Source organism: Salvelinus alpinus, chromosome 6, assembly GCF_045679555.1.
Source record: "Salvelinus alpinus chromosome 6, SLU_Salpinus.1, whole genome shotgun sequence".
In the NCBI taxonomy this organism is placed as follows: Eukaryota; Metazoa; Chordata; class Actinopteri; order Salmoniformes; family Salmonidae; genus Salvelinus; species Salvelinus alpinus.
The window spans coordinates 79,654,705-79,682,630 of NC_092091.1; the positions used below are offsets into that span (position 1 = coordinate 79,654,705).

At 45.4% G+C, this 27,926-nt stretch overlaps 2 protein-coding genes across 2 annotated transcripts; both read right to left on the minus strand.

Moving 5' to 3' along the window:
• Positions 1-2,119: 2,119 nt before the first annotated feature.
• Positions 2,120-14,845, minus strand: apela (apelin receptor early endogenous ligand). The gene is made up of 3 exons (XM_071408109.1): positions 14,249-14,845; positions 10,191-10,280; positions 2,120-5,290 (listed from the first exon to the last, which is right to left on the minus strand). Exons 1-2 carry the CDS (start codon positions 14,322-14,324, stop codon positions 10,192-10,194), a joined length of 165 nt encoding a protein of 54 aa, XP_071264210.1. The 5' UTR covers positions 14,325-14,845; the 3' UTR covers positions 2,120-5,290; position 10,191.
• Positions 14,846-19,417: 4,572 nt separating this feature from the next.
• Positions 19,418-27,631, minus strand: LOC139577890 (small integral membrane protein 31-like; the record flags this gene model as incomplete). The annotated part of the gene is made up of 3 exons (XM_071405021.1): positions 27,317-27,631; positions 23,744-23,846; positions 19,418-19,479 (listed from the first exon to the last, which is right to left on the minus strand). Coding segments are annotated over exons 2-3 (165 nt in total), but the record flags the coding sequence as incomplete, so codon positions are not given.
• Between the last annotated feature and the right edge of the window lie 295 nt (positions 27,632-27,926).

Consider the following 27,926-nt stretch of genomic DNA (forward strand, 5'->3'; position numbering starts at 1 on the left):
ATGTTGTAACGTCCACTGAGACTCTTACCGTGTTGTAACGCCCACTGAGACTCCTACCATGTTGTACCGCCCACTGAGACTCCTACCGTGTTGTAACGCCCACTGAGACTCCTACCGTGTTGTAACACCCACTGAGACTCCTACCATGTTGTAACGCCCACTGAGACTCCTACCGTGTTGTAACACCCACTGAGACTCCTACCATGTTGTAACACCCACTGAGACTCCTACCATGTTGTAACGCCCACTGAGACTCCTACCATGTTGTACCGCCCACTGAGACTCCTACCATGTTGTACCGCCCACTGAGACTCCTACCATGTTGTAACGCCCACTGAGACTCCTACCATGTTGTAACGCCCACTGAGACTCCTACCATGTTGTACCACCCACTGAGACTCCTACCATGTTGTAACGCCCACTGAGACTCCTACCATGTTGTACCGCCCACTGAGACTCCTACCATGTTGTACCGCCCACTGAGACTCCTACCATGTTGTAACGCCCACTGAGACTCCTACCATGTTGTAACGCCCACTGAGACTCCTACCATGTTGTACCACCCACTGAGACTCCTACCGTGTTGTAACGCCCACTGAGACTCCTACCGTGTTGTACCGCCCACTGAGACTCCTACCATGTTGTAACACCCACTGAGAGTCCTACCATGTTGTACCAGCCACTGAGACTCCTACCGTGTTGTAACGCCCACTGATACTCCTACCGTGTTGTAACGCCCACTGAGACTCCTACCATGTTGTACCGCCCACTGAGACTCCTACCATGTTGTACCGCCCACTGAGATTCCTACCATGTTGTACCGCCCACTGAGACTCCTACCATGTTGTAACGCCCACTGAGACTCCTACCATGTTGTACCGCCCACTGAGACTCCTACCGTGCTGTACCGCCCACTGAGACTCCTACCATGTTGTAACGCCCACTGAGACTCCTACCATGTTGTAACACCCACTGAGACTCCTACCATGTTGTAACGCCCACTGAGACTCCTACCATGTTGTAACGCCCACTGAGACTCCTACCATGTTGTAACACCCACTGAGACTCCTACCATGTTGTAACGCCCACTGAGACTCCTACCATGTTGTAACGCCCACTGAGACTCCTACCATGTTGTAACACCCACTGAGACTCCTACCATGTTGTAACGCCCACTGAGACTCCTACCGTGCTGTACCGCCCACTGAGACTCCTACCATGTTGTAACACCCACTGAGACTCCTACCATGTTGTACCACCCACTGAGATTCCTACCATGTTGTACCGCCCACTGAGACTCCTACCATGTTGTAACGCCCACTGAGACTCCTACCATGTTGTACCACCCACTGAGACTCCTACCATGTTGTAACACCCACTGTTGTACCACCCACTGAGACTCCTACCATGTTGTAACACCCACTGAGACTCCTACCATGTTGTAACGCCCACTGAGACTCCTACCATGTTGTAACGCCCACTGAGACTCCTACCATGTTGTAACACCCACTGAGACTCCTACCATGTTGTAACGCCCACTGAGACTCCTACCATGTTGTAACGCCCACTGAGACTCCTACCATGTTGTAACACCCACTGAGACTCCTACCATGTTGTAACGCCCACTGAGACTCCTACCGTGCTGTACCGCCCACTGAGACTCCTACCATGTTGTAACACCCACTGAGACTCCTACCATGTTGTAACGCCCACTGAGACTCCTACCATGTTGTAACGCCCACTGAGACTCCTACCATGTTGTAACGCCCACTGAGACTCCTACCATTCCTAACGGGGAGGACTGAGTCAAGCATTACACCAGAGTGAAAAGAGTATAAACAGATTGTTTTATTATTAGAAGGTCATTAATTGAAACATACTGTACATTTGAAGTGTATTACTCCCATATAAACACGTATTCTGTATATTGTATAACTCTGTAGTTTTTATGGTACCCAGATAGTACTGTGGTATATAGTATAAATGTCTTGGTACTGTGGTATATAGTATACATGTCTTGGTACTGTGATTATATAGTATAAATGTCTTGGTACTGTGGTATATAGTATAAATGTCTTGGTACTGTGGTATATAGTATACATGTCTTGGTACTGTGATTATATAGTATAAATGTCTTGGTACTGTGGTATATAGTATAAATGTCTTGGTACTGTGGTATATAGTATACATGTCTTGGTACTGTGATTATATAGTATAAATGTCTTGGTACTGTGGTATATAGTATAAATGTCTTGGTACTGTGGTATATAGTATAAATGTCTTGGTACTGTGGTATATAGTATAAATGTCTTGGTACTGTGGTTTATAGTATAAATGTCTTGGTACTGTGTTATATAGTATAAATGTCTTGGTACTGTGTTATATAGTATAAATGTATTGGTACTGTGGTTTATAGTATAAATGTCTTGGTACTGTGGTATATAGTATAAATGTCTTGGTACTGTGGTATATAGTATAAATGTCTTGGTACTGTGATTATATAGTATAAATGTCTTGGTACTGTGTTATATAGTATAAATGTCTTGGTACTGTGATATATAGTATAAATGTCCTGGTACTGTGGTTTATAGTATAAATGTCTTGGTACTGTGGTTTATAGTATAAATGTCTTGGTACTGTGATTATATAGTATAAATGTCTTGGTACTGTGGTTTATAGTATAAATGTCTTGGTACTGTGATTATATAGTATAAATGTCTTGGTACTGTGGTTTATAGTATAAATGTCTTGGTACTGTGGTATATAGTATAAATGTCTTGGTACTGTGGTATATAGTATAAATGTCTTGGTACTGTGATTATATAGTATAAATGTCTTGGTACTGTGGTTTATAGTATAAATGTCTTGGTACTGTGGTTTATAGTATAAATGTCTTGGTACTGTGGTATATAGTATAAATGTCTTGGTACTGTGGTATATAGTATAAATGTCTTGGTACTGTGATTATATAGTATAAATGTCTTGGTACTGTGTTATATAGTATAAATGTCTTGGTACTGTGATATATAGTATAAATGTCCTGGTACTGTGATATATAGTATAAATGTCCTGGTACTGTGGTATATAGTATAAATGTCTTGGTACTGTGATTATATAGTATAAATGTCTTGGTACTGTGATTATATAGTATAAATGTCTTGGTACTGTGATATATAGTATAAATGTCCAAGTACTGTGGTTTATAGTATAAATGTCTTGGTACTGTGGTTATATAGTATAATGTCTTGGTACTGTGGTATATAGTATAAATGTCTTGGTACTGTGGTATATAGTATAAATGTCTTGGTACTGTGGTATATAGTATAAATGTCTTGCTACTGTGGTTTATAGTATAAATGTCTTGGTACTGTGATTATATAGTATAAATGTCTTGGTACTGTGGTATATAGTATAAATGTCCTGGTACTGTCGTATATAGTATAAATGTCTTGGTACTGTGGTTTATAGTATAAATGTCTTGGTACTGTGATATATAGTATAAATGTCCTGGTACTGTGGTATATAGTATAAATGTCTTGGTACTGTGGTATATAGTATAAATGTCTTGGTACTGTGATTATATAGTATAAATGTCTTGGTACTGTGGTATATAGTATAAATGTCCTGGTACTGTGGTATATAGTATAAATGTCTTGGTACTGTGATTATATAGTATAAATGTCTTGGTACTGTGATTATATAGTATAAATGTCTTGGTACTGTGATTATATAGTATAAATGTCTTGGTACTGTGGTATATAGTATAAATGTCCTGGTACTGTGGTATATAGTATAAATGTCTTGGTACTGTGGTTTATAGTATAAATGTCTTGGTACTGTGATATATAGTATAAATGTCTTGGTACTGTGATTATATAGTATAAATGTCTTGGTACTGTGATATATAGTATAAATGTCCAAGTACTGTGGTTTATAGTATAAATGTCTTGGTACTGTGGTTATATAGTATAATGTCTTGGTACTGTGGTATATAGTATAAATGTCTTGGTACTGTGGTATATAGTATAAATGTCTTGGTACTGTGGTATATAGTATAAATGTCTTGCTACTGTGGTTTATAGTATAAATGTCTTGGTACTGTGATTATATAGTATAAATGTCTTGGTACTGTGGTATATAGTATAAATGTCCTGGTACTGTCGTATATAGTATAAATGTCTTGGTACTGTGGTTTATAGTATAAATGTCTTGGTACTGTGATATATAGTATAAATGTCCTGGTACTGTGGTATATAGTATAAATGTCTTGGTACTGTGGTATATAGTATAAATGTCTTGGTACTGTGATTATATAGTATAAATGTCTTGGTACTGTGGTATATAGTATAAATGTCCTGGTACTGTGGTATATAGTATAAATGTCTTGGTACTGTGATTATATAGTATAAATGTCTTGGTACTGTGATTATATAGTATAAATGTCTTGGTACTGTGATTATATAGTATAAATGTCTTGGTACTGTGGTATATAGTATAAATGTCCTGGTACTGTGGTATATAGTATAAATGTCTTGGTACTGTGGTTTATAGTATAAATGTCTTGGTACTGTGATATATAGTATAAATGTCCTGGTACTGTGGTATATAGTGTAAATGTCTTGGTACTGTGGTAGATAGTATACATGTCTTGGTACTGTGGTATATAGTATAAATGTCTTGGTACTGTGGTATATAGTATAAATGTCTTGGTACTGTGGTATATAGTATAAATGTCTTGGTACTGTGGTATATAGTATAAATGTCTTGGTACTGTGGTATATAGTGTAAATGTCTTGGTACTGTGGTATATAGTATACATGTCTTGGTACTGTGGTATATAGTATAAATGTCTTGGTACTGTGGTATATAGTATAAATGTCTTGGTACTGTGGTTTATAGTATAAATGTCTTGGTACTGTGGTATATAGTATAAATGTCTTGGTACTGTGGTATATAGTATAAATGTCCTGGTACCGTGATTATAAAGTATATATGTATTGGTACCCAGATAGATAGCGGTGGTATGTACATGAAGTAATGTGATGTGAGCAGGCAGGCAGGTAGCCCAGTGACTCCAGTCCAGGTCTATTCAACAGCAGCAGCAGTAGTCCTCTCTCTCCTCTCTACCCAAACGCCCGGTCTCAGTGTTCAGTCCTTCAGCGCTGTGTCTCTTGTCCACAGGTGTGTCCCCACAGGTGTGTGTGGTGTCCTGTGGGGGAAGAGGAGGGTGAGGATGTCACAGAGCTTCTCCTCTTCTCTCTCTTGACCTCCATGTTCAGTCTGTTACCTCCTAAACAGAGAGAACACAGTGTCATGGGTCAGGCAGAGAGAACGTAGTGTTATGGGTCAGGCAGAGAGAACGTAGACAGTGTTATGGGTCAGGCAGAGAGAACGTAGACAGTGTTATGGGTCAGGCAGAGAGAACGTAGACAGTGTTATGGGTCAGGCAGAGAGAACGTAGACAGTGTTATGGGTCAGGCAGAGAGAACGTAGACAGTGTTATGGGTCAGGCAGAGAGAACGTAGTGTTATGGGTCAGGCAGAGAGAACGTAGTGTTATGGGTCAGGCAGAGAGAACGTAGACAGTGTTATGGGTCAGGCAGAGAGAACGTAGACAGTGTCATGGGTCAGGCAGAGAGAACGTAGACAGTGTTATGGGTCAGGCAGAGAGAACGTAGACAGTGTTATGGGTCAGGCAGAGAGAACGTAGACAGTGTTATGGGTCAGGCAGAGAGAACGTAGACAGTGTTATGGGTCAGGCAGAGAGAACGTAGACAGTGTTATGGGTCAGGCAGAGAGAACGTAGACAGTGTTATGGGTCAGGCAGAGAGAACGTAGACAGTGTTATGGGTCAGGCAGAGAGAACGTAGACAGTGTTATGGGTCAGGCAGAGAGAACGTAGACAGTGTTATGGGTCAGGCAGAGAGAACGTAGACAGTGTTATGGGTCAGGCAGAGAGAACGTAGACAGTGTTATGGGTCAGGCAGAGAGAACGTAGACAGTGTCATGGGTCAGGCAGAGAGAACGTAGACAGTGTTATGGGTCAGGCAGAGAGAACGTAGACAGTGTTATGGGTCAGGCAGAGAGAACGTAGACAGTGTTATGGGTCAGGCAGAGAGAACGTAGACAGTGTTATGGGTCAGGCAGAGAGAACGTAGACAGTGTTATGGGTCAGGCAGAGAGAACGTAGACAGTGTTATGGGTCAGGCAGAGAGAACGCAGTGTCATGGGTCAGGCAGAGAGAACGTAGTGTTATGGGTCAGGCAGAGAGAACGCAGTGTCATGGGTCAGGCAGAGAGAACGTAGACAGTGTTATGGGTCAGGCAGAGAGAACGTAGACAGTGTCATGGGTCAGGCAGAGAGAACGTAGTGTTATGGGTCAGGCAGAGAGAACGTAGTGTCATGGGTCAGGCAGAGAGAACGTAGTGTTATGGGTCAGGCAGAGAGAACGTAGACAGTGTTATGGGTCAGGCAGAGAGAACGTAGTGTTATGGGTCAGGCAGAGAGAACGTAGACAGTGTTATGGATCAGGCAGAGAGAACGTAGACAGTGTTATGGGTCAGGCAGAGAGAACGTAGTGTTATGGGTCAGGCAGAGAGAACGTAGTGTTATGGGTCAGGCAGAGAGAACGTAGACAGTGTCATGGGTCAGGCAGAGAGAACGTAGACAGTGTTATGGGTCAGGCAGAGAGAACGTAGACAGTGTTATGGATCAGGCAGAGAGAACGTATACAGTGTCATGGGTCAGGCAGAGAGAACGTAGACAGTGTTATGGGTCAGGCAGAGAGAACGTAGTGTTATGGGTCAGACAGAGAGAACGTAGACAGTGTTATGGGTCAGGCAGAGAGAACGTGGTGTTATGGGTCAGGCAGAGAGAACGTAGACAGTGTTATGGGTCAGGCAGAGAGAACGTAGACAGTGTTATGGGTCAGACAGAGAGAACGTAGACAGTGTTATGGGTCAGGCAGAGAGAACGTAGACAGTGTTATGGGTCAGACAGAGAGAACGTAGACAGTGTTATGGGTCAGGCAGAGAGAACGTAGACAGTGTTATGGGTCAGGCAGAGAGAACGTAGACAGTGTTATGGGTCAGACAGAGAGAACGTAGACAGTGTTATGGGTCAGGCAGAGAGAACGTAGACAGTGTTATGGGTCAGGCAGAGAGAACGTAGACAGTGTTATGGGTCAGGCAGAGAGAACGTAGACAGTGTCATGGGTCAGGCAGAGAGAACGTAGACAGTGTCATGGGTCAGGCAGAGAGAACGTAGACAGTGTTATGGGTCAGGCAGAGAGAACGTAGACAGTGTTATGGGTCAGGCAGAGAGAACGTAGACAGTGTTATGGGTCAGGCAGAGAGAACGTAGACAGTGTCATGGGTCAGGCAGAGAGAACGTAGACAGTGTTATGGGTCAGGCAGAGAGAACGTAGACAGTGTTATGGGTCAGACAGAGAGAACGTAGACAGTGTTATGGGTCAGGCAGAGAGAACGTAGACAGTGTTATGGGTCAGGCAGAGAGAACGTAGACAGTGTCATGGGTCAGGCAGAGAGAACGTAGACAGTGTTATGGGTCAGGCAGAGAGAACGTAGACAGTGTTATGGGTCAGGCAGAGAGAACGTAGACAGTGTTATGGGTCAGGCAGAGAGAACGTAGACAGTGTCATGGGTCAGGCAGAGAGAACGTAGACAGTGTTATGGGTCAGGCAGAGAGAACGTAGACAGTGTTATGGGTCAGGCAGAGAGAACACAGTGTTATGGGTCAGGCAGAGAGAACGTAGACAGTGTTATGGGTCAGGCAGAGAGAACGTAGACAGTGTCATGGGTCAGGCAGAGAGAACGTAGACAGTGTCATGGGTCAGGCAGAGAGAACGTAGACAGTGTTATGGGTCAGGCAGAGAGAACGTAGACCGTGTTATGGGTCAGGCAGAGAGAACACAGTGTTATGGGTCAGGCAGAGAGAACACAGTGTCGTGGGTCAGGCAGAGAGAACGTGGTGTTATGGGTCAGGCAGAGAGAACGTAGACAGTGTTATGGGTCAGGCAGAGAGAACGTAGACAGTGTTATGGGTCAGGCAGAGAGAACGTAGACAGTGTTATGGGTCAGGCAGAGAGATCGTAGACAGTGTTATGGGTCAGGCAGAGAGAACGTAGACAGTGTTATGGGTCAGGCAGAGAGAACGTAGACAGTGTTATGGGTCAGGCAGAGAGAACGTAGTGTTATGGGTCAGGCAGAGAGAACGTAGACAGTGTTATGGGTCAGGCAGAGAGAACGTAGACAGTGTTATGGGTCAGGCAGAGAGAACGTAGACAGTGTCATGGGTCAGGCAGAGAGAACGTAGACAGTGTTATGGGTCAGGCAGAGAGAACGTAGACAGTGTTATGGGTCAGGCAGAGAGAACGTAGACAGTGTTATGGGTCAGGCAGAGAGAACGTAGACAGTGTTATGGGTCAGGCAGAGAGAACGTAGACAGTGTTATGGGTCAGGCAGAGAGAACGTAGACAGTGTCATGGGTCAGGCAGAGAGAACGTGGTGTTATGGGTCAGGCAGAGAGAACGTAGACAGTGTTATGGGTCAGGCAGAGAGAACGTAGACAGTGTCATGGGTCAGGCAGAGAGAACGTAGACAGTGTCATGGGTCAGGCAGAGAGAACGTAGACAGTGTTATGGGTCAGACAGAGAGAACGTAGACAGTGTTATGGGTCAGGCAGAGAGAACGTAGACAGTGTTATGGGTCAGGCAGAGAGAACGTAGACAGTGTTATGGGTCAGACAGAGAGAACGTAGACAGTGTTATGGGTCAGGCAGAGAGAACGTAGACAGTGTTATGGGTCAGGCAGAGAGAACGTAGACAGTGTTATGGGTCAGGCAGAGAGAACGTAGACAGTGTTATGGGTCAGGCAGAGAGAACGTAGACAGTGTCATGGGTCAGGCAGAGAGAACGTAGTGTCATGGGTCAGGCAGAGAGAACGTAGACAGTGTTATGGGTCAGGCAGAGAGAACGTAGACAGTGTTATGGGTCAGGCAGAGAGAACGTAGACAGTGTTATGGGTCAGGCAGAGAGAACGTAGACAGTGTTATGGGTCAGGCAGAGAGAACGTAGACAGTGTCATGGGTCAGGCAGAGAGAACGTAGACAGTGTCATGGGTCAGGCAGAGAGAACGTAGACAGTGTTATGGGTCAGGCAGAGAGAACGTAGACAGTGTTATGGGTCAGGCAGAGAGAACGTAGACAGTGTTATGGGTCAGGCAGAGAGAACGTAGACAGTGTTATGGGTCAGGCAGAGAGAACGTAGACAGTGTCATGGGTCAGGCAGAGAGAACGTAGACAGTGTTATGGGTCAGGCAGAGAGAACACAGTGTTATGGGTCAGGCAGAGAGAACACAGTGTTATGGGTCAGGCAGAGAGAACGTATACAGTGTCATGGGTCAGGCAGAGAGAACGTAGACAGTGTTATGGGTCAGGCAGAGAGAACGTAGACAGTGTCATGGGTCAGGCAGAGAGAACGTAGACCGTGTTATGGGTCAGGCAGAGAGAACACAGTGTTATGGGTCAGGCAGAGAGAACGTAGACAGTGTTATGGGTCAGGCAGAGAGAACGTAGACAGTGTCATGGGTCAGGCAGAGAGAACGTAGACCGTGTTATGGGTCAGGCAGAGAGAACACAGTGTTATGGGTCAGGCAGAGAGAACACAGTGTCGTGGGTCAGGCAGAGAGAACGTAGACAGTGTCATGGGTCAGGCAGAGAGAACGTAGACAGTGTTATGGGTCAGGCAGAGAGAACGTAGACAGTGTCATGGGTCAGGCAGAGAGAACGTAGACAGTGTTATGGGTCAGGCAGAGAGAACGTAGACAGTGTTATGGGTCAGGCAGAGAGAACGTAGACAGTGTCATGGGTCAGGCAGAGAGAACGTAGACAATGGGAACAGTGGGTTTAACTTCCTTGTTCAGGGGCAGAACAACAGATTTTTACCAGCTGGGGGATTCGATCCAGCAACCTTTCGGTTACTGACCCAACGCTCTAACCACTAGGTTTACCTGCCACCCCATCTTCTACAGGACTGTGTGAACACAAACCTCTGGTATTAATCACACACTCCAGCCGCAGCAGGTGTCTCACCCTTTGAACCCTGACATCCCTGGACATGCCTACGCACACACCTTCCCACAGGTGGCGTTGGTGAGTCTACGTGTGCCTTACCTCAGGGGAAGGGGACTCTGGAGTGCAGTGGCAGACAGCGGCGGTGGGGGCAGTGATGTCTGTGATACCTTCTCCGTATGTTCAAGATGTCTGGAGAGAGAGAGATTAAAGGGTCAGTTTGAAATAGGACTGGCGGTCAGAAATACCATGTAGTCGCTGCATGGCCTGCACTCTTAGTTACCTTCTGTAGTTGATTTGCTTCTACACCTGCATTGCTTGCTGTTTGGGGTTTTAGGCTGGCTTTGAGATATTAGCTGATGTACGAAGGGCTATATAAATACATTTGATTTGATTTGAGCATGTCAACATATTGATGGTTAAGGCTAGAGACAGGTTGTACACTGAGCTGTTGTACGTTCTCCTGTTATAGCTAGGCTACTAAAACTGGTCTTAGTTTATCACTCTACCTGTCTGTTTCTGTTTATCAGGCTGTTTCTGTTTATCAGCCTGTTTCAGTTTATCAGCCTGTTTCAGTTTATCAGCCTGTTTCAGTTTATCAGCCTGTTTCAGTTTATCAGCCTGTTTCAGTTTATCAGCCTGTTTCAGTTTATCAGCCTGTTTCAGTTTATCAGCCTGTTTCAGTTTATCAGCCTGTTTCAGTTTATCAGCCTGTTTTAGTTTATCAGCCTGTTTCAGTTTATCAGCCTGTTTCAGTTTATCAGGCTGTTTCAGTTTATCAGCCTGTTTCGGTTTATCAGCCTGTTTCAGATTATCAGCCTGTTTCAGATTATCAGGCTGTTTCAGTTTATCAGGCTGTTTCAGTTTAACAGTTTTTTTTTGTTAAAATTATATATATATATATTTAACCTTTATTTAACCAGGTAGACTAGTTCAGAACAAGTTCTCATTTACAACTGCGACCTGGCCAAGATAAAGCAAAGCAGTTCGACACATACAACAACACAGAGTTACACATGGCATAAACAAACATACAGTCAATAATACAGTAGGGAAAAAATGAGGTGCAAATGAGGTAAAATAAGGGAGTTAAGGCAATAAATAGGCCATGGTGGCGAAGTAATTACAATATAGCAATTAAACAGTCTACCAGTCTACCTGCCTGTTGTTAATTTATCAGCTAGTTTCAGTCAACCTGCCTGTTGTTGATTTATCAGTCAGTTTCAGTCTACCTGTCTGTTGTTAATTTATCAGCCAGTTTTATTCTACCTGCCTGTTGTTAATTTATCAGCCAGTATCAGTCGACCTGCCTGTTAATTTATCAGCCAGTTTTATTCTACCTGCGTGTTGTTAATTTATCAGCTAGTTTCAGTCTACCTGCCTGTTGTTAATTTATCAGCCAGTTTCAGTCTACCTGCCTGTTGTTAATTTATCAGCCAGTTTCAGTCGACCTGCCTGTTAATTTATCAGCTAGTTTCAGTCTACCTGCCTGTTGTTAATTTATCAGCTAGTTTCAGTCAACCTGCCTGTTGTTAATTTATCAGCCAGTTTCAGTCTACCTGCCTGTTGTTAATTTATCAGCCAGTTTCAGTCTACCTGCCTGTTGTTAATTTATCAGACAGTATCAGTCTACCTGCCTGTTGTTAATTTATCAGCCAGTATCAGTCTACCTGCCTGTTGTTAATTTACCAGCCAGTATCAGTCTACCTGCCTGTTGTTAATTTATCAGCTAGTATCAGTCTACCTGCCTGTTGTTAATTTATCAGCTAGTATCAGTCTACCTGCCTGTTGTTAATTTACCAGCCAGTATCAGTCTACCTGCCTGTTGTTAATTTATCAGCTAGTATCAGTCTACCTGCCTGTTGTTAATTTATCAGCCAGTATCAGTCTACCTGCCTGTTGTTAATTTACCAGCCAGTATCAGTCTACCTGCCTGTTGTTAATTTACCAGCCAGTATCAGTCTACCTGCCTGTTGTTAATTTACCAGCCAGTATCAGTCTACCTGCCTGTTGTTAATTTATCAGCTAGTATCAGTCTACCTGCCTGTTGTTAATTTATCAGCTAGTATCAGTCTACCTGCCTGTTGTTAATTTACCAGCCAGTATCAGTCTACCTGCCTGTTGTTAATTTATCAGCTAGTATCAGTCTACCTGCCTGTTGTTAATTTACCAGCCAGTATCAGTCTACCTGCCTGTTGTTAATTTACCAGCCAGTTTCAGTCTACCTGCCTGTTGTTAATTTATCAGCTAGTATCAGTCTACCTGCCTGTTGTTAATTTATCAGCTAGTATCAGTCTACTTGCCTGTTGTTAATTTACCAGACAGTATCAGTCTACCTGCCTGTTGTTAATTTATCAGCTAGTATCAGTCTACCTGCCTGTTGTTAATTTACCAGCCAGTATCAGTCTACCTGCCTGTTGTTAATTTACCAGCCAGTATCAGTCTACCTGCCTGTTGTTAATTTATCAGCCAGTTTCAGTCTACCTGCCTGTTGTTAATTTATCAGCCAGTTTCAGTCTACCTGCCTGTTGTTAATTTATCAGCCAGTATCAGTCTACCTGCCTGTTGTTAATTTATCAGCCAGTTTCAGTCTACCTGCCTGTTGTTAATTTATCAGCCAGTATCAGTCTACCTGCCTGTTGTTAATTTATCAGCCAGTATCAGTCTACCTGACCATAAACCTCTTAGCTCCTTTGAATCCATCCTTCCACATCCTGCCTCACCTGCAGGGAACCTCTGTAGGGTAATAGTGTCTGCCCGGTGGACCACCTGTATTCCCCTATTAGGATATAGCTACTATAGTGGAGGCTATAAGCTCATTGACCTTTGAAGATAACCAGCGGTCTCTTTCTCTAATAAACCACCGTTTTAATGATGCCTTTAAACCTGCCATAAAGCGCCTTTCTACCGCCTGTTCCGAGGACAGACCGGCAGGAAGAGATAAATACTCACCGATGATTTTATGACCGAGTGACCCCCCTCCCCTCCCCTCCCCTCCCCTGATTATTCTCCTTTCCAGGCGCTCCGTGTTAATCAGGCTCGTGCATTAGCATTCAGTTAAACACGTTAAACACGGTGATTAACAGTATCGCAGCGCGCGGGAACACCGCCGACCAGACAATAGACCGGTGGACCTGCGGCTGAGCCCCGGTCTCTCACCCACACCCACCCAGTCATAGAGGCCCTGAAAAGTATCGGGCCTCAGAGTGTTCTGGTGAATTAACGCGCTTCAGCCAAATCTCGACTCATTACTGCAGTGACTGCAGGCACTAAATCACCCGACGTCGTAAAACCCGTGACCGTACGCTGCAGCTGTGTTTCCATCACTCGGCCCTAATTCTATAGGCCTATCCTACAATTATTGTTGTGTTATGGTAACTTTCGATATAAATCCATCCAGTCAGAAGACCAGATGCTGTTGTAAAGGCTAGTCGATGATCAACACTATGATCTGAGCAGAAGATGAAAGGCTGCATATGGCTGTTACAGAATTCACATGCATTTTATCACGGACTGTTTCAAGGTAGACCAACTACAAAGTATGTTTCACCACTGAGCGTTATGCCGTTATACAACATGGAAACATTCAGTAGACGGATGGTGTTCAGCAGTAGCCTATGGGCTAGATAGAAAAGCATAAATATGGGGAATGAGGGGCCGTCCTCAATAGCAGTGTAATATAGTTCTATAGTGTAATATAGTTCTATAGTGTAATATAGTTCTATAGTGTGATGTAATATAGTTCTATAGTGTGATGTAATATAGTTCTACAGTGTGATGTAATATAGTTCTACAGTGTGATGTAATATAGTTCTACAGTGTGATGTAATATAGTTCTACAGTGTGATGTAATATAGTTCTACAGTGTGATGTAATATAGTTCTATAGTGTGATGTAATATAGTTCTACAGTGTGATGTAATATAGTTCTACAGTGTGATGTAATATAGTTCTACAGTGTGATGTAATATAGTTCTACAGTGTGATGTAATATAGTCCTACAGTGTGATGTAATATAGTTCTACAGTGTGATGTAATATAGTTCTACAGTGTGATGTAATATAGTTCTACAGTGTAATATAGTTCTATAGTGTAATGTAATATAGTTCTACAGTGTAATATAGGTCTATAGTGTAATATAGTGTGTTCTTGTTGTCCTACCTGGTCTCACAGCAGAAACGGATCCTAGAACAGTTACTAGCAGCAGCAGCACGGACAGCAGGTTGAAGATCCTCATGGCTGGATAGGAAGGGTTTGGAGCTCCTCTCTCTACCCAGGAATCAGTCTCTCTCTCTGGGCAGGATGCTGTGGTGCTGTGAGTCCCTCTCAAGTTAGGAAAGGGCTGGAGCTCCTCTCTCTACCCAGGAATCAGTCTCTCTCTCTGGGCAGGATGCTGTGGTGCTGTGAGTCCCTCTCAGGATCTCTTCTCAGTTAACGATCAGACTGACCAGCATCCAAGTCCTCCAACTCTCTCTCTCAGTAAGTTCCGGTCAGCAGGATAATCAGAGACACACCAGTCTTCTCTTGTAGACAACAGTGTGCTGGTGGAATGTCTCTTCAGTGTGTCTTCAGTGTGTGTGTCCGTCGTGGGTGTTTGTCCAGAGAGTGATTGTCTCGTGGGTGTTTGTCCAGAGAGTGATTGTCTCATGGGTGTTTGTAAAGCAAAGTGACAAAGCTCCCTCCACCCCTCTGCCTCTTATACTGCCATCAGCCTGCCCTGCCCCCTACACCCTCCACCCCTCTGCCTCTTATACTGCCATCAGCCTGCCCTGCCCCCTACACCCTCCACCCCTCTGCCTCTTATACTGCCATCAGCCTGCCCTGCCCCCTACACCCTCCACCCCTCTGCCTCTTATACTGCCATCAGCCTGCCCTGCCCCCGACACACAGCCCCCCCCCCGACACACACACACACACACACACACCCCCCCACTCCTCCTTCTATTAACACCACATGTAGTAGGTGATGCTGACAGGAAGCCCCCACTCCTCCTTCTATTAACACCACATGTAGTAGGTGATGCTGACAGGAAGCCCCCCCCCCCCCCCACTCCTCCTTCTATTAACACCACATGTAGTAGGTGATGCTGACAGGAAGCCCCCCCCCCCCACTCCTCCTTCTATTAACACCACATGTAGTAGGTGATGCTGACAGGAAGCCCCCCCCCCCCACTCCTCCTTCTATTAACACCACATGTAGTAGGTGATGCTGACAGGAAGCCCCCCCCCCCCACTCCTCCTTCTATTAACACCACATGTAGTAGGTGATGCTGACAGGAAGCCCCCCCCCCCCCACTCCTCCTTCTATTAACACCACATGTAGTAGGTGATGCTGACAGGAAGCCCCCCCCCCCCCACTCCTCCTTCTATTAACACCACATGTAGTAGGTGATGCTGACAGGAAGCCCCCCCCCCCCCCACTCCTCCTTCTATTAACACCACATGTAGTAGGTGATGCTGACAGGAAGCCCCCCCCACTCCTCCTTCTATTAACACCACATGTAGTAGGTGATGCTGACAGGAAGCCCCCCCCCCCACTCCTCCTTCTATTAACACCACATGTAGTAGGTGATGCTGACAGGACCCCCCCCCCCCCCACTCCTCCTTCTATTAACACCACATGTAGTAGGTGATGCTGACAGGAAGCCCCCCCCCCACTCCTCCTTCTATTAACACCACATGTAGTAGGTGATGCTGACAGGAAGCCCACCCCCCCCCCCACTCCTCCTTCTATTAACACCACATGTAGTAGGTGATGCTGACAGGAAGCCCCCCCCCCCCCCACTCCTCCTTCTATTAACACCACATGTAGTAGGTGATGCTGACAGGAAGCCCCCCCCCCCCCACTCCTCCTTCTATTAACACCACATGTAGTAGGTGATGCTGACAGGAAGGGCCCCCCCCCACTCCTCCTTCTATTAACACCACATGTAGTAGGTGATGCTGACAGGAAGCCCCCCCCCCCCCCCACTCCTACTTCTATTAACACCACATGTAGTAGGTGATGCTGACAGGAAGCCCCCCCCCCCACTCCTCCTTCTATTAACACCACATGTAGTAGGTGATGCTGACAGGAAGCCCCCCCCCCCACTCCTCCTTCTATTAACACCACATGTAGTAGGTGATGCTGACAGGAAGCCCCCCCCCCACTCCTCCTTCTATTAACACCACATGTAGTAGGTGATGCTGACAGGAAGCCCCCCCCCCCCCCCCCCACTCCTCCTTCTATTAACACCACATGTAGTAGGTGATGCTGACAGGAAGCCCCCCCCCCACTCCTCCTTCTATTAACACCACATGTAGTAGGTGATGCTGACAGGAAGCCCCCCCCCACTCCTCCTTCTATTAACACCACATGTAGTAGGTGATGCTGACAGGAAGCCCCCCCCCCCCTTGCCCCCCCCCTTGACAGGAAGCCCCCCCCCCTTGACAGGAAGTCGTCCCCCCCCCCACATGTGCCTTCAGAAGGTTTTCACACCCCTTTTCCACATTCTGTGGTGTTGCAGCCTAGTGCCAGCCATTTTAATACCTATGCAAAGTGAGGATTCATTAGCGTGTGTGCTAACGGCCGGCTCTGCAGTTTGTGGCTGTCCATTCTCATGCTATCTGCGCCATTACATGTGAATGAGGATTAGAGAAACCGCAGGACACTAATGGATCTCAGACACAAGATGGCCGGCAAGACTTTGAACAAACACCTGGAACCATCAGCCCGCTCTACATCATCAATACACCCTTAACCATGTACTATCAATACACCCTTAACCCTGTACTATCAATACACCCTTAACCCTGTACTGTCAATACTCCCTTAACCCTGTACTATCAATACACCCTTAACCCTGTACTATCAATACACCCTTAACCCTGTACTATCAATACACCCTTAACCCTGTACTGTCAATACACCCTTAACCCTGTACTATCAATACACCCTTAACCCTGTACTGTCAATAATCCCTTAACCCTGTACTATCAATACACCCTTAACCCTGTACTGTCAATACTCCCTTAATCCTGTACTATCAATACACCCTTAACCCTGTACTATCAATACACCCTTAACCCTGTACTATCAATACACCCTTAACCCTGTACTGTCAATACACCCTCAACCTATAGAGGGAGGGAGGGAGGGAGTCACCTATGGTAGATCACCTAGAGGGATGGAGGGAGGGAGGGGGAGAGAGGGAGGGAGGGAGGGAGGGAGTCACCTATGGTAGATCACCTAGAGGGAGGGAGGGAGGGAGGGAGGGAGTCACCTATGGTAGATCACCTAGAGGGAGGGAGGGAGGGGGGGAGGGAGGGAGTCACCTATGGTAGATCACCTAGAGGGAGGGAGGGAGGGAGGGAGGGAGGGTTTCCAAGGAGATTGGCATTTTTATTACTTTATGATGTTTGCAAAAATGTTGCTCTGACTGACCACACATTCCTCATGGAACTGACCAACACACACACACACACACACACACACACACACACACACACACACACACACACACACACACACACACACACACACACACACACACACACACACACACACACACACACACACACACACACACACACACACACCACTGCTGAGGCTGTGCTATAGAGAAGCTTTTGTCTTGATAACGTTTATATTCCTAATTTGCATATGTTAATGAGACATCTTTGTTATTCAGAACCACCTGGTATCAACGAGGACCTCACTGGTAATCTCTTTCTCTCTCTCTCCTTCCCTCCCCTTTTCTCTCTCTGTCTCTTTCTCTCTCTCTCCTTCCCTCCCCTTTTCTCTCTCTGTCTCTTTCTCTCTCTCCTTCCCTCCCCCTTTCTCTCTCTCTCTCTCTCAATTCAATTCAAGGGGCTTTATTAGGAAACATATGTTAACATCGCCAAAGCAAGTGAAATAGATAGTAAACAAAGGTGAAATAAACTATAAAAAATGAATAGTCAACACTACATTCACAGAAGTTCCACAAGAATAAAGACATTTTTTTAAATGTCATATTATGTTTATATACAGTGTTGTAACAATGTGCAAATAGTTAAAGTACAAAAGGTAAAATAAATCAACATAAATATGGGTTGTATTTACAATGGTGTTTGTTCTTCACTGGTTGACCTTTTCTTGTGGCAACAGGTCACAAATCAAGCTACTGTGATTTGGCAGGAGGTTAGGAAGTACAGCTCAGTCTCCACCTCATTTTGTGGGCAGTGAGCACATAGCCTGTCTTTTCTTGAGAGCCATGTCTGCCTACGGCGGCCTTTCTCAATAGCAAGGCTATGCTCACTGAGTCTGTACATAGTCAAAGCTTTCCTTGAGTTTGGGTCAGTCTGTGGTCAGGTATACTGCCACTGTGTACTCTCTGTTTAGGGCCAAATAGCATTCTAGTTTGCTCAGTTTTTTTGTTAATTACTTGACACATTGGAAATAATTATATTTTTGTTTTCTCATGATTTGGTTGGGTCTAATTGTGCTGTTGTCCTGGGGCTCTGTGGGGTGTGTTTGTGAACAGAGCCCCAGGACCAGCTTGCTTAGGGGACTCTTCTCCTGGTTCATCTCTCTGTAGGTGATGGCTTTGTTATGAAAGGTTTGGGAATCCAGACCTCACAACCATAAAGGGCAATGGGTTCTACAACTGATTCAAGTATTTTTAGCCAGATCCTAATTGGGATGTCAAATTGTATGTTCCTTTTGATGGCATAGAAAGCCCTTCTTGCCTTGTCTCTCAGCTGGTTCACAGGAAGTTACCTGTGTGTGTAGCTCAGTCAAGGTGATTGGAGAATCCAGTGGGTTCTGGTCGTCTTTAATAGTTGATTCTTAGATTTGTATTTGATCATGTATATGTTTTTGCTGTTTGTTCTTCGTTATAGGGCCAAATAGATTGGAGAAGTGGTTTACCTATAAATCTCCATTTTGGATAGATAATTCTTCGTGTTGTTGTTTGTTTAGTGTTTTCCAATTTTCCCAGAAGTGGTTAGTCTATGGATTCTTCAATTACATTGAGCTGATTTCTGAAGTGCTGTTCCTTCTTTTTCTGTAGTGTATTTCTGTATTGTTTTAGTGATTCACCATAGTGAAGGCAAAGACTCAGGTTTTCTGGGTCTCTGTGTTTTTGGTTGGATTTGGTTTCTCAATTTCTTTCTTAGGTTTTTGCATTCTTCATCAAACCGTTTGTCATTGTTGTTCATCTCTCTCCCTCCCTCCCTCTCTTTCCTTTCTCTCTCTCTTCCCTTCCCTTCCCTTCTCCTTCCTTTCGCTCTCTCTTCCCTTCCCTTCCCTTCTCCTTCCTTTCGCTCTCTCTTCCCTTCCCTTCCCTTCTCCTTCCTTTCTCTCTCCCTCTCTCTCTCTTTCTCTCTCTCTCTCTCTCTTCCCTTCCCTTCTCCTTCCTCTCTCTCTCTCTCTCTTCCCTTGTCCTCCCTCTCCTGCTCTTCCCTTCTCCTCCCTCTCCCTCTCTCTCTTCCCTTCCCTTCTCCTCCCTCTCCCTCTCTCTCTTCCCTTCCATTCTCCTCCCTTTCTCATTCTCCCTCTCCCATTAGGTTTAGATCTTTCTCTCTCCCTCCCTCCCTTTCTCATTCTCCCTCTCCCATTAGGTATAGATATTTCTCTCTCCCTCCCTTTCTCATTCTCCCTCTCCCGTTAGGTCTAGATCTTTCTCTCTCCCTCCCTCCCCTTCTCCTCCCTTTCTCATTCTCCCTCTCCCATTAGGTTTAGATCTTTCTCTCTCCCTCCCTCCCTTTCTCATTCTCCCTCTCCCATTAGGTATAGATATTTCTCTCTCCCTCCCTCCCTTTCTCATTCTCCCTCTCCCGTTAGGTCTAGATCTTTCTCTCTCCCTCCCTCCCCTTCTCCTCCCTTTCTCATTCTCCCTCTCCCGTTAGGTCTAGATCGTAGATACACGTATAGAGATTGTGTGTGTGTTGTAATGTTTGCTCTCCTAAGGGATTAGACATCCTTACAGGGATTACTCTGACTTCTCAAACACTCCCCACGGCTGCAGAACACACACACACACAGCTCTGACCCCCACACCTGCCCTTTGACCCCTCTTTAGTTTCTAACCTACTCAGCCCATCAGATTGTGTGTGAGCTTTAGAGAACGTCGTCTGTCAGCTAACTCCTGTGTGTGTTGATTGTGGTCAGATGGGCCAGTCCGATTCCCCATCATTAGGCTCGGAGTGCTGCTGTTGTCCTGCCAACAAGGGTGTCAGTCCTAACTATTGTCAAGGGGCCTAGTCAGGCTAATGAGTCTTAAGACCCTTCATCTCTGATTGGCCAATACAGAAACCAATAGACGCACATTCAATACATACAGACACACGCACACACATACATACAGACTCGATACACACAGTCTGAGATTTCATACCGACTACCATCATATTAATGTCACATTATTTACACCTGAATGTTATCTAAACGTTATATCACTGTACCACAAGACACAAGGATCAATAATTAGTTGTAAAAAGTCAAGTGGATACTTGGTAAATAATTATTTTTAATCGTAACAGACATTGTTGATTGTACATTAAAAGTTGTTGTTGATTCTTAACATTGACAACCGTTTTTATTTTGAAAAAAGCTGCCTTTTGTGATTAGGAGATACAGGGTGTTGGCACCACCTAGTGGTCAGCAACAGTATTACAGCCTCAGAGAGATACAGGGTATTGGCACCACCTAGTGGTCATCAACAGTATTACAGCCCCCTCAGAGAGATACAGGGTATTGGTACCACCTAGTGGTCATCAACAGTACTACAGCCTCAGAGAGATACAGGGTATTGGCACCACCTAGTGGTCATCAACAGTATTACAGCCTCAGAGAGATACAGGGTATTGGCACCACCTAGTGGTCATCAACAGTATCACAGCCTCAGAGAGATACAGGGTATTGGCACCACCTAGTGGTCAGCAACAGTATTACAGCCTCAGAGAGATACAGGGTATTGGCACCACCTGGTGGTCATTAACAGTATTACAGCCTCGGAGAGATACAGGGTATTGGTACCACCTAGTGGTCATCAACAGTATTACAGCCTCAGAGAGATACAGGGTATTGGTACCACCTAGTGGTCATCAACAGTGTTACAGCCTCAGAGAGATACAGGGTATTGGCACCACCTAGTGGTCATCAACAGTATTACAGCCTCAGAGAGATACAGGGTATTGGTACCACCTAGTGGTCATCAACAGTATCACAGCCTCAGAGAGATACAGGGTATTGGCACCACCTAGTGGTCATCAACAGTATTACGTACCAATACTCAGTATCACGAAGAGTATTGGTACCACCTAGTGGGAAACAGTCACTACATTGTCCTTCAGGAAACAGACACTACATTATCCATCGGGAAACACACTACATTATCCATCGGGAAACAGACACTACATTATCCATCAGGAAACAGACACTACATTATCCATCGGGAAACATACACTACATTATCCATCAGGAAACAGACACTACATTATCCATCGGGAAACAGACACTACATTATCCATCAGGAAACAAACAGATAGACACTACATTATCCATCAGGAAACAGACACTACATTATCCATCAGGAAACAGACCCTACATTATCCATCGGGAAACAGACACTACATTATCCATCAGGAAACAAACAGACATACATTACATTATCCATCAGGAAACAGACACTACATTATCCATCGGGAAACAGACACTACATTATCCATCAGGAAACAAACAGACATACATTACATTATCCATCAGGAAACAGACACTACATTATCCATCGGGAAACAGACACTACATTATCCATCGGGAAACAGACACTACATTATCCATCAGGAAACAGACACTACATTATCCATCGGGAAACAGACACTACATTATCCATCAGGAAACAAACAGATAGACACTACATTATCCATCAGGAAACAGACACTACATTATCCATCGGGAAACAGACACTACATTATCCATCAGGAAACAAACAGACATACATTACATTATCCATCAGGAAACAGACACTACATTATCCATCGGGAAACAGACACTACATTATCCATCGGGAAACAGACACTACATTATCCATCAGGAAACAAACAGACATACATTACATTATCCATCAGGAAACAGACACTACATTAACCATCAGGAAACAGACAATACATTATCCATCAGGAAACAAACAGATACTACATTATCCATCAGGAAACAAACAGATAGACATTACATTATCCATCAGGAAACAGACACTACATTATCCATCAGGAAACCAACAGATAGACATTACATTATCCATCAGGAAACAAACAGATAGACACTACATTATCCATCAGGAAACAGACACTACATTATCCATCAGGAAACAAACAGATACTACATTATCCATCAGGAAACAAACAGATACTACATTATCCATCAGGAAACAAACAGATAGACATTACATTATCCATCAGGAAACAGACACTACATTATCCATCAGGAAACCAACAGATAAACACTACATTATCCATCAGGAAACAGACGCTACATTATCCACCAGGAAACAAACAGATAGACACTACATTACCCATCAGGAAACAAACAGACATACATTACATTATCCATCAGGACACAAACCCTACTCTACATTATCCATCAAGAAACAAACAGATAGACATTACATTATCCATCAGGAAACAGACACTACATTATCCATCAAGAAACAGACACTACATTATCCATCAGGAAACAAACAGATAGACATTACATTATCCATCAGGAAACAGACACTACATTATCCATCAGGAAACAGACACTACATTATCCATCAGGAAACAGACTCTACATTATCCATCAGGAAACCAACAGACAGACCTTACATTATCCATCAGGAAACAGACTCTACATTATCCATCAGGAAACCAACAGATAAACACTACATTATCCATCAGGGAACCAACAGACAGACATTACATTATCCATCAGGAAACAGACATTACATTATCCATCAGGAAACCAACAGATAAACACTACATTATCCATCAGGAAACCAACAGACAGACATTACATTATCCATCAGGAAACCAACAGATAAACACTACATTATCCATCAGGAAACAGACACTACATTATCCATCAGGAAACAAACACTACATTATCCATCAGGAAACAGACACTACATTATCCATCAGGAAACAGACACTACATTATCCATCAGGAAACAGACACTACATTATCCATCAGGAAACAGACACTACATTATCCATCAGGAAACAGACACTACATTATCCATCAAGAAACAAACATATACAGACACTACTTTACATTATCCATCAGGAAGTTGTGGCCTATGTAGGGAATAGGGTGCCGTTTGGGACACTTGACAGTGTTTGGGTTCTTTCTGAGAGGCCAGTTTGGGACAGTGTTTAGGGTTCTTTCTGAGGGGACAGTTTGGGACAGTGTTTAGGGTTCTTTCTGAGGGGCCAGTTTGGGACAGTGTTTAGGGTTCTTTCTGAGAGGCCAGTTTGGGACAGTGTTTAGGGTTCTTTCTGATAGGCCAGTTTGACGATGACACGTTGCTTCCTCTCTGGTCTCCTTCGGAACCTCATTTCTTCATACACAGCTTCTTCTGCCACACACACATACACACACACATTAACAGAAATCTTTATATTTTTATTGAACCATTATTGAACCAGGTGTGTGTGTACCTGTGTCTGGCTGAGTACAGACTGAGGCCAGGCCGAAGAGAGAGAAGACGATGAAGGCGATGATGATGAAGGCCAACTCCAGACCAGTGAACGGCAGCTCCATCTACACAAATACACGTATTAATTTGACATCAACTATAATGGTGGATAGTGTTGGAGCTCGGAGCACAAGCATTTCACTACTCCCACAATAACATCTGCTAAATATGTGTATGTGACCAGTTTGATTTTGTATTATTAACCTCTCGATGTTACAATACCACCAGTTGTTGCTGGGCAGCAGGTAGCCTGCCCGAGTAGGAGCATTGGGACAGTAACCGAAAGGTTGCTGGATTGAATCCCAGAGCCGACAAGGTAAAAATCTGTCGTTCTGTCCCTCAGCAAGGCAGTTAAGGCCCCTCTGGGGCCCCCGTGTTGAGGATCAGCGTGGCGCATGTGTTGTTGCCTACCCTCACCACCTGGGGGAGGCCCGTCAGGAAGTCCAGGATCCAGTTGCAGAGGGAGGTGTTTAGTTCCAGGGTCCTTAGATTAGTGATGAGCTTCGTTGCCACTATGGTGTTGAACGCTGAACTGTAGTCAATCAGAGCCGGTGTAGTAGGATTCGATCTTAGTCCTGTATTGACGCTTTGCCTGTTTGATGGTTCGTCTGAGAGCATAAGCGTCCGGGTTAAAGTCCCGCAGTTCTAGCCTTTAGCTCAGTGCGAATGTTGCCTGTAATTCATGGCTTCTGGTTGGGATATGTACATACGGTCACTGTGGGGATGACGTCGTCGATGCACTTATTGATAAAGCCAGTCTGTGATAGCAAAACTGTCCTGTAGCTTAGCATCTGCGTCATCTGATTATTTCTGTATTGAGCGAGTCAAGATACCCGCTGTACGGGTATCTAACCGCCGAGCGGGTATCTAACCGCCGTACGGGTATCTAACGGATATCTAACCGCCGAGCGGCTTTCTAACCGCCGAACGGGTATCTAACCGCCGAGCGGCTTTCTAACCGCTGAACGGGTATCTAACCGCCGAGCGGCTTTCTAACCGCCGAGCGGGTATCTAACCGCCGAGCGGCTTTCTAACCGCTGAACGGGTATCTAACCGCCGAGCGGCTTTCTAACCGCCGAACGGGTATCTAACCGCCGAGCGGCTTTCTAACCGCCGAACGGGTATCTAACCGCCGAGCGGCTTTCTAACCGCCGAACGGGTATCTAACCGCCGAGCGGCTTTCTAACCGCCGAACGGGTATCTAACCGCCGAGCGGCTTTCTAACCGCTGAACGGGTATCTAACCGCCGAGCGGCTTTCTAACCGCCGAACGGGTATCTAACCGCCGAGCGACTTTCTAACCGCCGAACGGGTATCTAACCGCCGAGCGGCTTTCTAACCGCCGAACGGATATCTAACCGCCGAGCGACTTTCTAACCGCAGAACGGGTATCTAACCGCCGAGCAACTATCTAACCGCCGAGCGGGTATCTAACCGCCGAACGGGTATCTAACCGCCGAGCGGCTTTCTAACCGCCGAACGGGTATCTAACCGCCGAGCGACTTTCTAACCGTTGAACGGGTATCTAACCGCTGAACGGGTATCTAACGGGTATCTAACCGCCGAGCGGGTATCTAACCGCCGAACGGGTATCTAACGGGTATCTAACCGCCGAGCGGGTTTCTAACCGCTGAACGGGTATCTAACCGCCGAACGGGTATCTAACCGCCGAGCGGCTTTCTAACCGCCGAACGGGTATCTAACCGCCGAACGGGTATCTAACCGCCGAGCGGCTTTCTAACCGCCGAGCGGGTATCTAACCGCCGAACGGGTATCTAACCGCCGAGCGGCTTTCTAACCGCCGAACGGGTATCTAACCGCCGAGCGGCTTTCTAACCGCCGAGCGGGTATCTAACCGCCGAACGGGTATCTAACCGCCGAGCGGCTTTCTAACCGCCGAACGGATATCTAACCGCCGAGCGACTTTCTAACCGCCGAACGGGTATCTAACCGCCGAGCGGCTTTCTAACCGCCGAACGGGTATCTAACCGCTGAACGGGTATCTAACGGGTATCTAACCGCCGAGCGGGTATCTAACCGCCGAGCGGGTATCTAACGGGTATCTAACCGCCGAGCGGGTTTCTAACCGCTGAACGGGTATCTAACCGCTGAACGGGTATCTAACGGGTATCTAACCGCCGAGCGGGTATCTAACCGCCGAGCGGGTATCTAACGGGTATCTGACCGCCGAGCTGGTATCTAACCGCCGAGCGGGTATCTAACGGGTATCTAACCGCCGAGCGGGTATCTAACGGGTATCTAACGGGTATCTAACGGGTATCTAACGGGTATCTGACCGCCGAGCTGGTATCTAACCGCCGAGCGGGTATCTAACGGGTATCTAACGGGTATCTAACGGGTATCTAACCGCCGAGCGGGTATCTAACGGGTATCTAACGGGTATCTAACCGCCGAGCGGGTATCTAACGGGTATCTAACGGGTATCTAACGGGTATCTAACCGCCGAGCGGGTGTCTAACGTCAATATTTTCCCTATCTTCATTTTCAGATGGTTTTATTTGAATAGAGTAGGGCAGATACAAATGAACAGTTGTAACAGTTATTCAATGCATCGTAGTTTAAACCAATTTTCAAACGCTATTTGTGATATAATTTGCTGATTTCCAGTGAATGGTTGTTGGTCCCCCCTTGGCCCCCCTAATAAACCAGGTGGATTTAAGACTGACTTTATCTAAGACTGCTCTTATCTGTTGGTCACCTGGATAGTCCTATTCCATTGTGTGTGAGACACAGAGATAGAGGTTACTTCACTGGCTTTGGCAATGTTTACATATGTTTCCCATAACAATAAAGCCCTTATATTGAGTAGAAGTAGAGGGAGACAGAGGTAGAGGGACAGAGGGACAGAGAGACAGAGGTAGAGGGACAGAGAGACAGAGGTAGAGGGACAGAGGTAGAGAGGTACAGAGGTAGAGAGAGACAGAGGTAGAGAGGTAGAGAGAGACAGAGGTAGAGAGAGACAGAGGTAGAGAGAGACAGAGGTAGAGAGAGACAGAGGTAGAGAGAGACAGAGGTAGAGAGAGACAGAGGTAGAGAGAGACAGAGGTAGAGAGAGACAGAGGTAGAGAGGGACAGAGGTAGAGAGGTAGAGAGAGACAGAGGTAGAGAGAGACAGAGGTAGAGAGGGACAGAGGTAGAGAGGGACAGAGGTAGAGGGAGAGGGACAGAGGTAGAGAGACAGAGGTAGAGGGACAGAGGTAGAGAGAGACAGAGGTAGAGAGAGACAGAGGTAGAGGGACAGAGGGACAGAGAGACAGAGGTAGGGGGACAGAGGGACAGAGAGACAGAGGTAGAGAGAGACAGAGGTAGAGAGAGACAGAGGTAGAGAGAGACAGAGGTAGAGAGAGACATAGGTAGAGAGAGACAGAGGTAGAGAGGGAGAGAGGTAGAGAGAGACAGAGGGACAGAGGTAGAGAGACAGAGGTAGAGAGAGACAGAGGGACAGAGGGACAGAGGTAGAGAGAGACAGAGGTAGAGGGACAGAGGGACAGAGAGATAGTTAATTATAATCTTACTTATTGTGGAAATGAGTCTGATCCAGTAGTTAGTAGAGTAGTCTGATCCAGGTGTGTTTTACACCAGTAGTTAGTAGAGTAGTCTGATCCAGGTGTGTGTTAGACCAGTAGTTAGTAGAGTAGTCTGATCCAGGTGTGTTTTAGACCAGTAGTTAGTAGAGTAGTCTGATCCAGGTGTGTTTTAGTCCAGTAGTTAGTAGAGTAGTCTGATCCAGGTGTGTTTTAGACCAGTAGTTAGTAGAGTAGTCTGATCCAGGTGTGTTTTAGTCCAGTAGTTAGTAGAGTAGTCTGATCCAGGTGTGTTTTAGTCCAGTAGTTAGTAGAGTAGTCTGATCCAGTAGTTAGTAGAGTAGTCTGATCCAGGTGTGTTTTAGTCCAGTAGTTAGTAGAGTAGTCTGATCCAGGTGTGTTTTAGTCCAGTAGTTAGTAGAGTAGTCTGATCCAGTAGTTAGTAGAGTAGTCTGATCCAGGTGTGTTTTAGTCCAGTAGTTAGTAGAGTAGTCTGATCCAGTAGTTAGTAGAGTAGTCTGATCCAGGTGTGTTTTAGACCAGTAGATAGCAGAGTAGTCTGATCCAGGTGTGTTTTAGTCCAGTAGTTAGTAGAGTAGTC

Coding starts and splice junctions, on each gene's coding strand:
- apela (XM_071408109.1), bottom strand. CDS start 14,324: ATGAGGATCTTCAACCTGCTGTCCGTGCTGCTGCTGCTAGTAACTGTT. Junction 10,281..14,248: donor CGTTTCTGCTGTGAGACCAG/GTAGGACAACAA, acceptor CTCTCTCTCCAG/ACATCTTGAACATACGGAGA.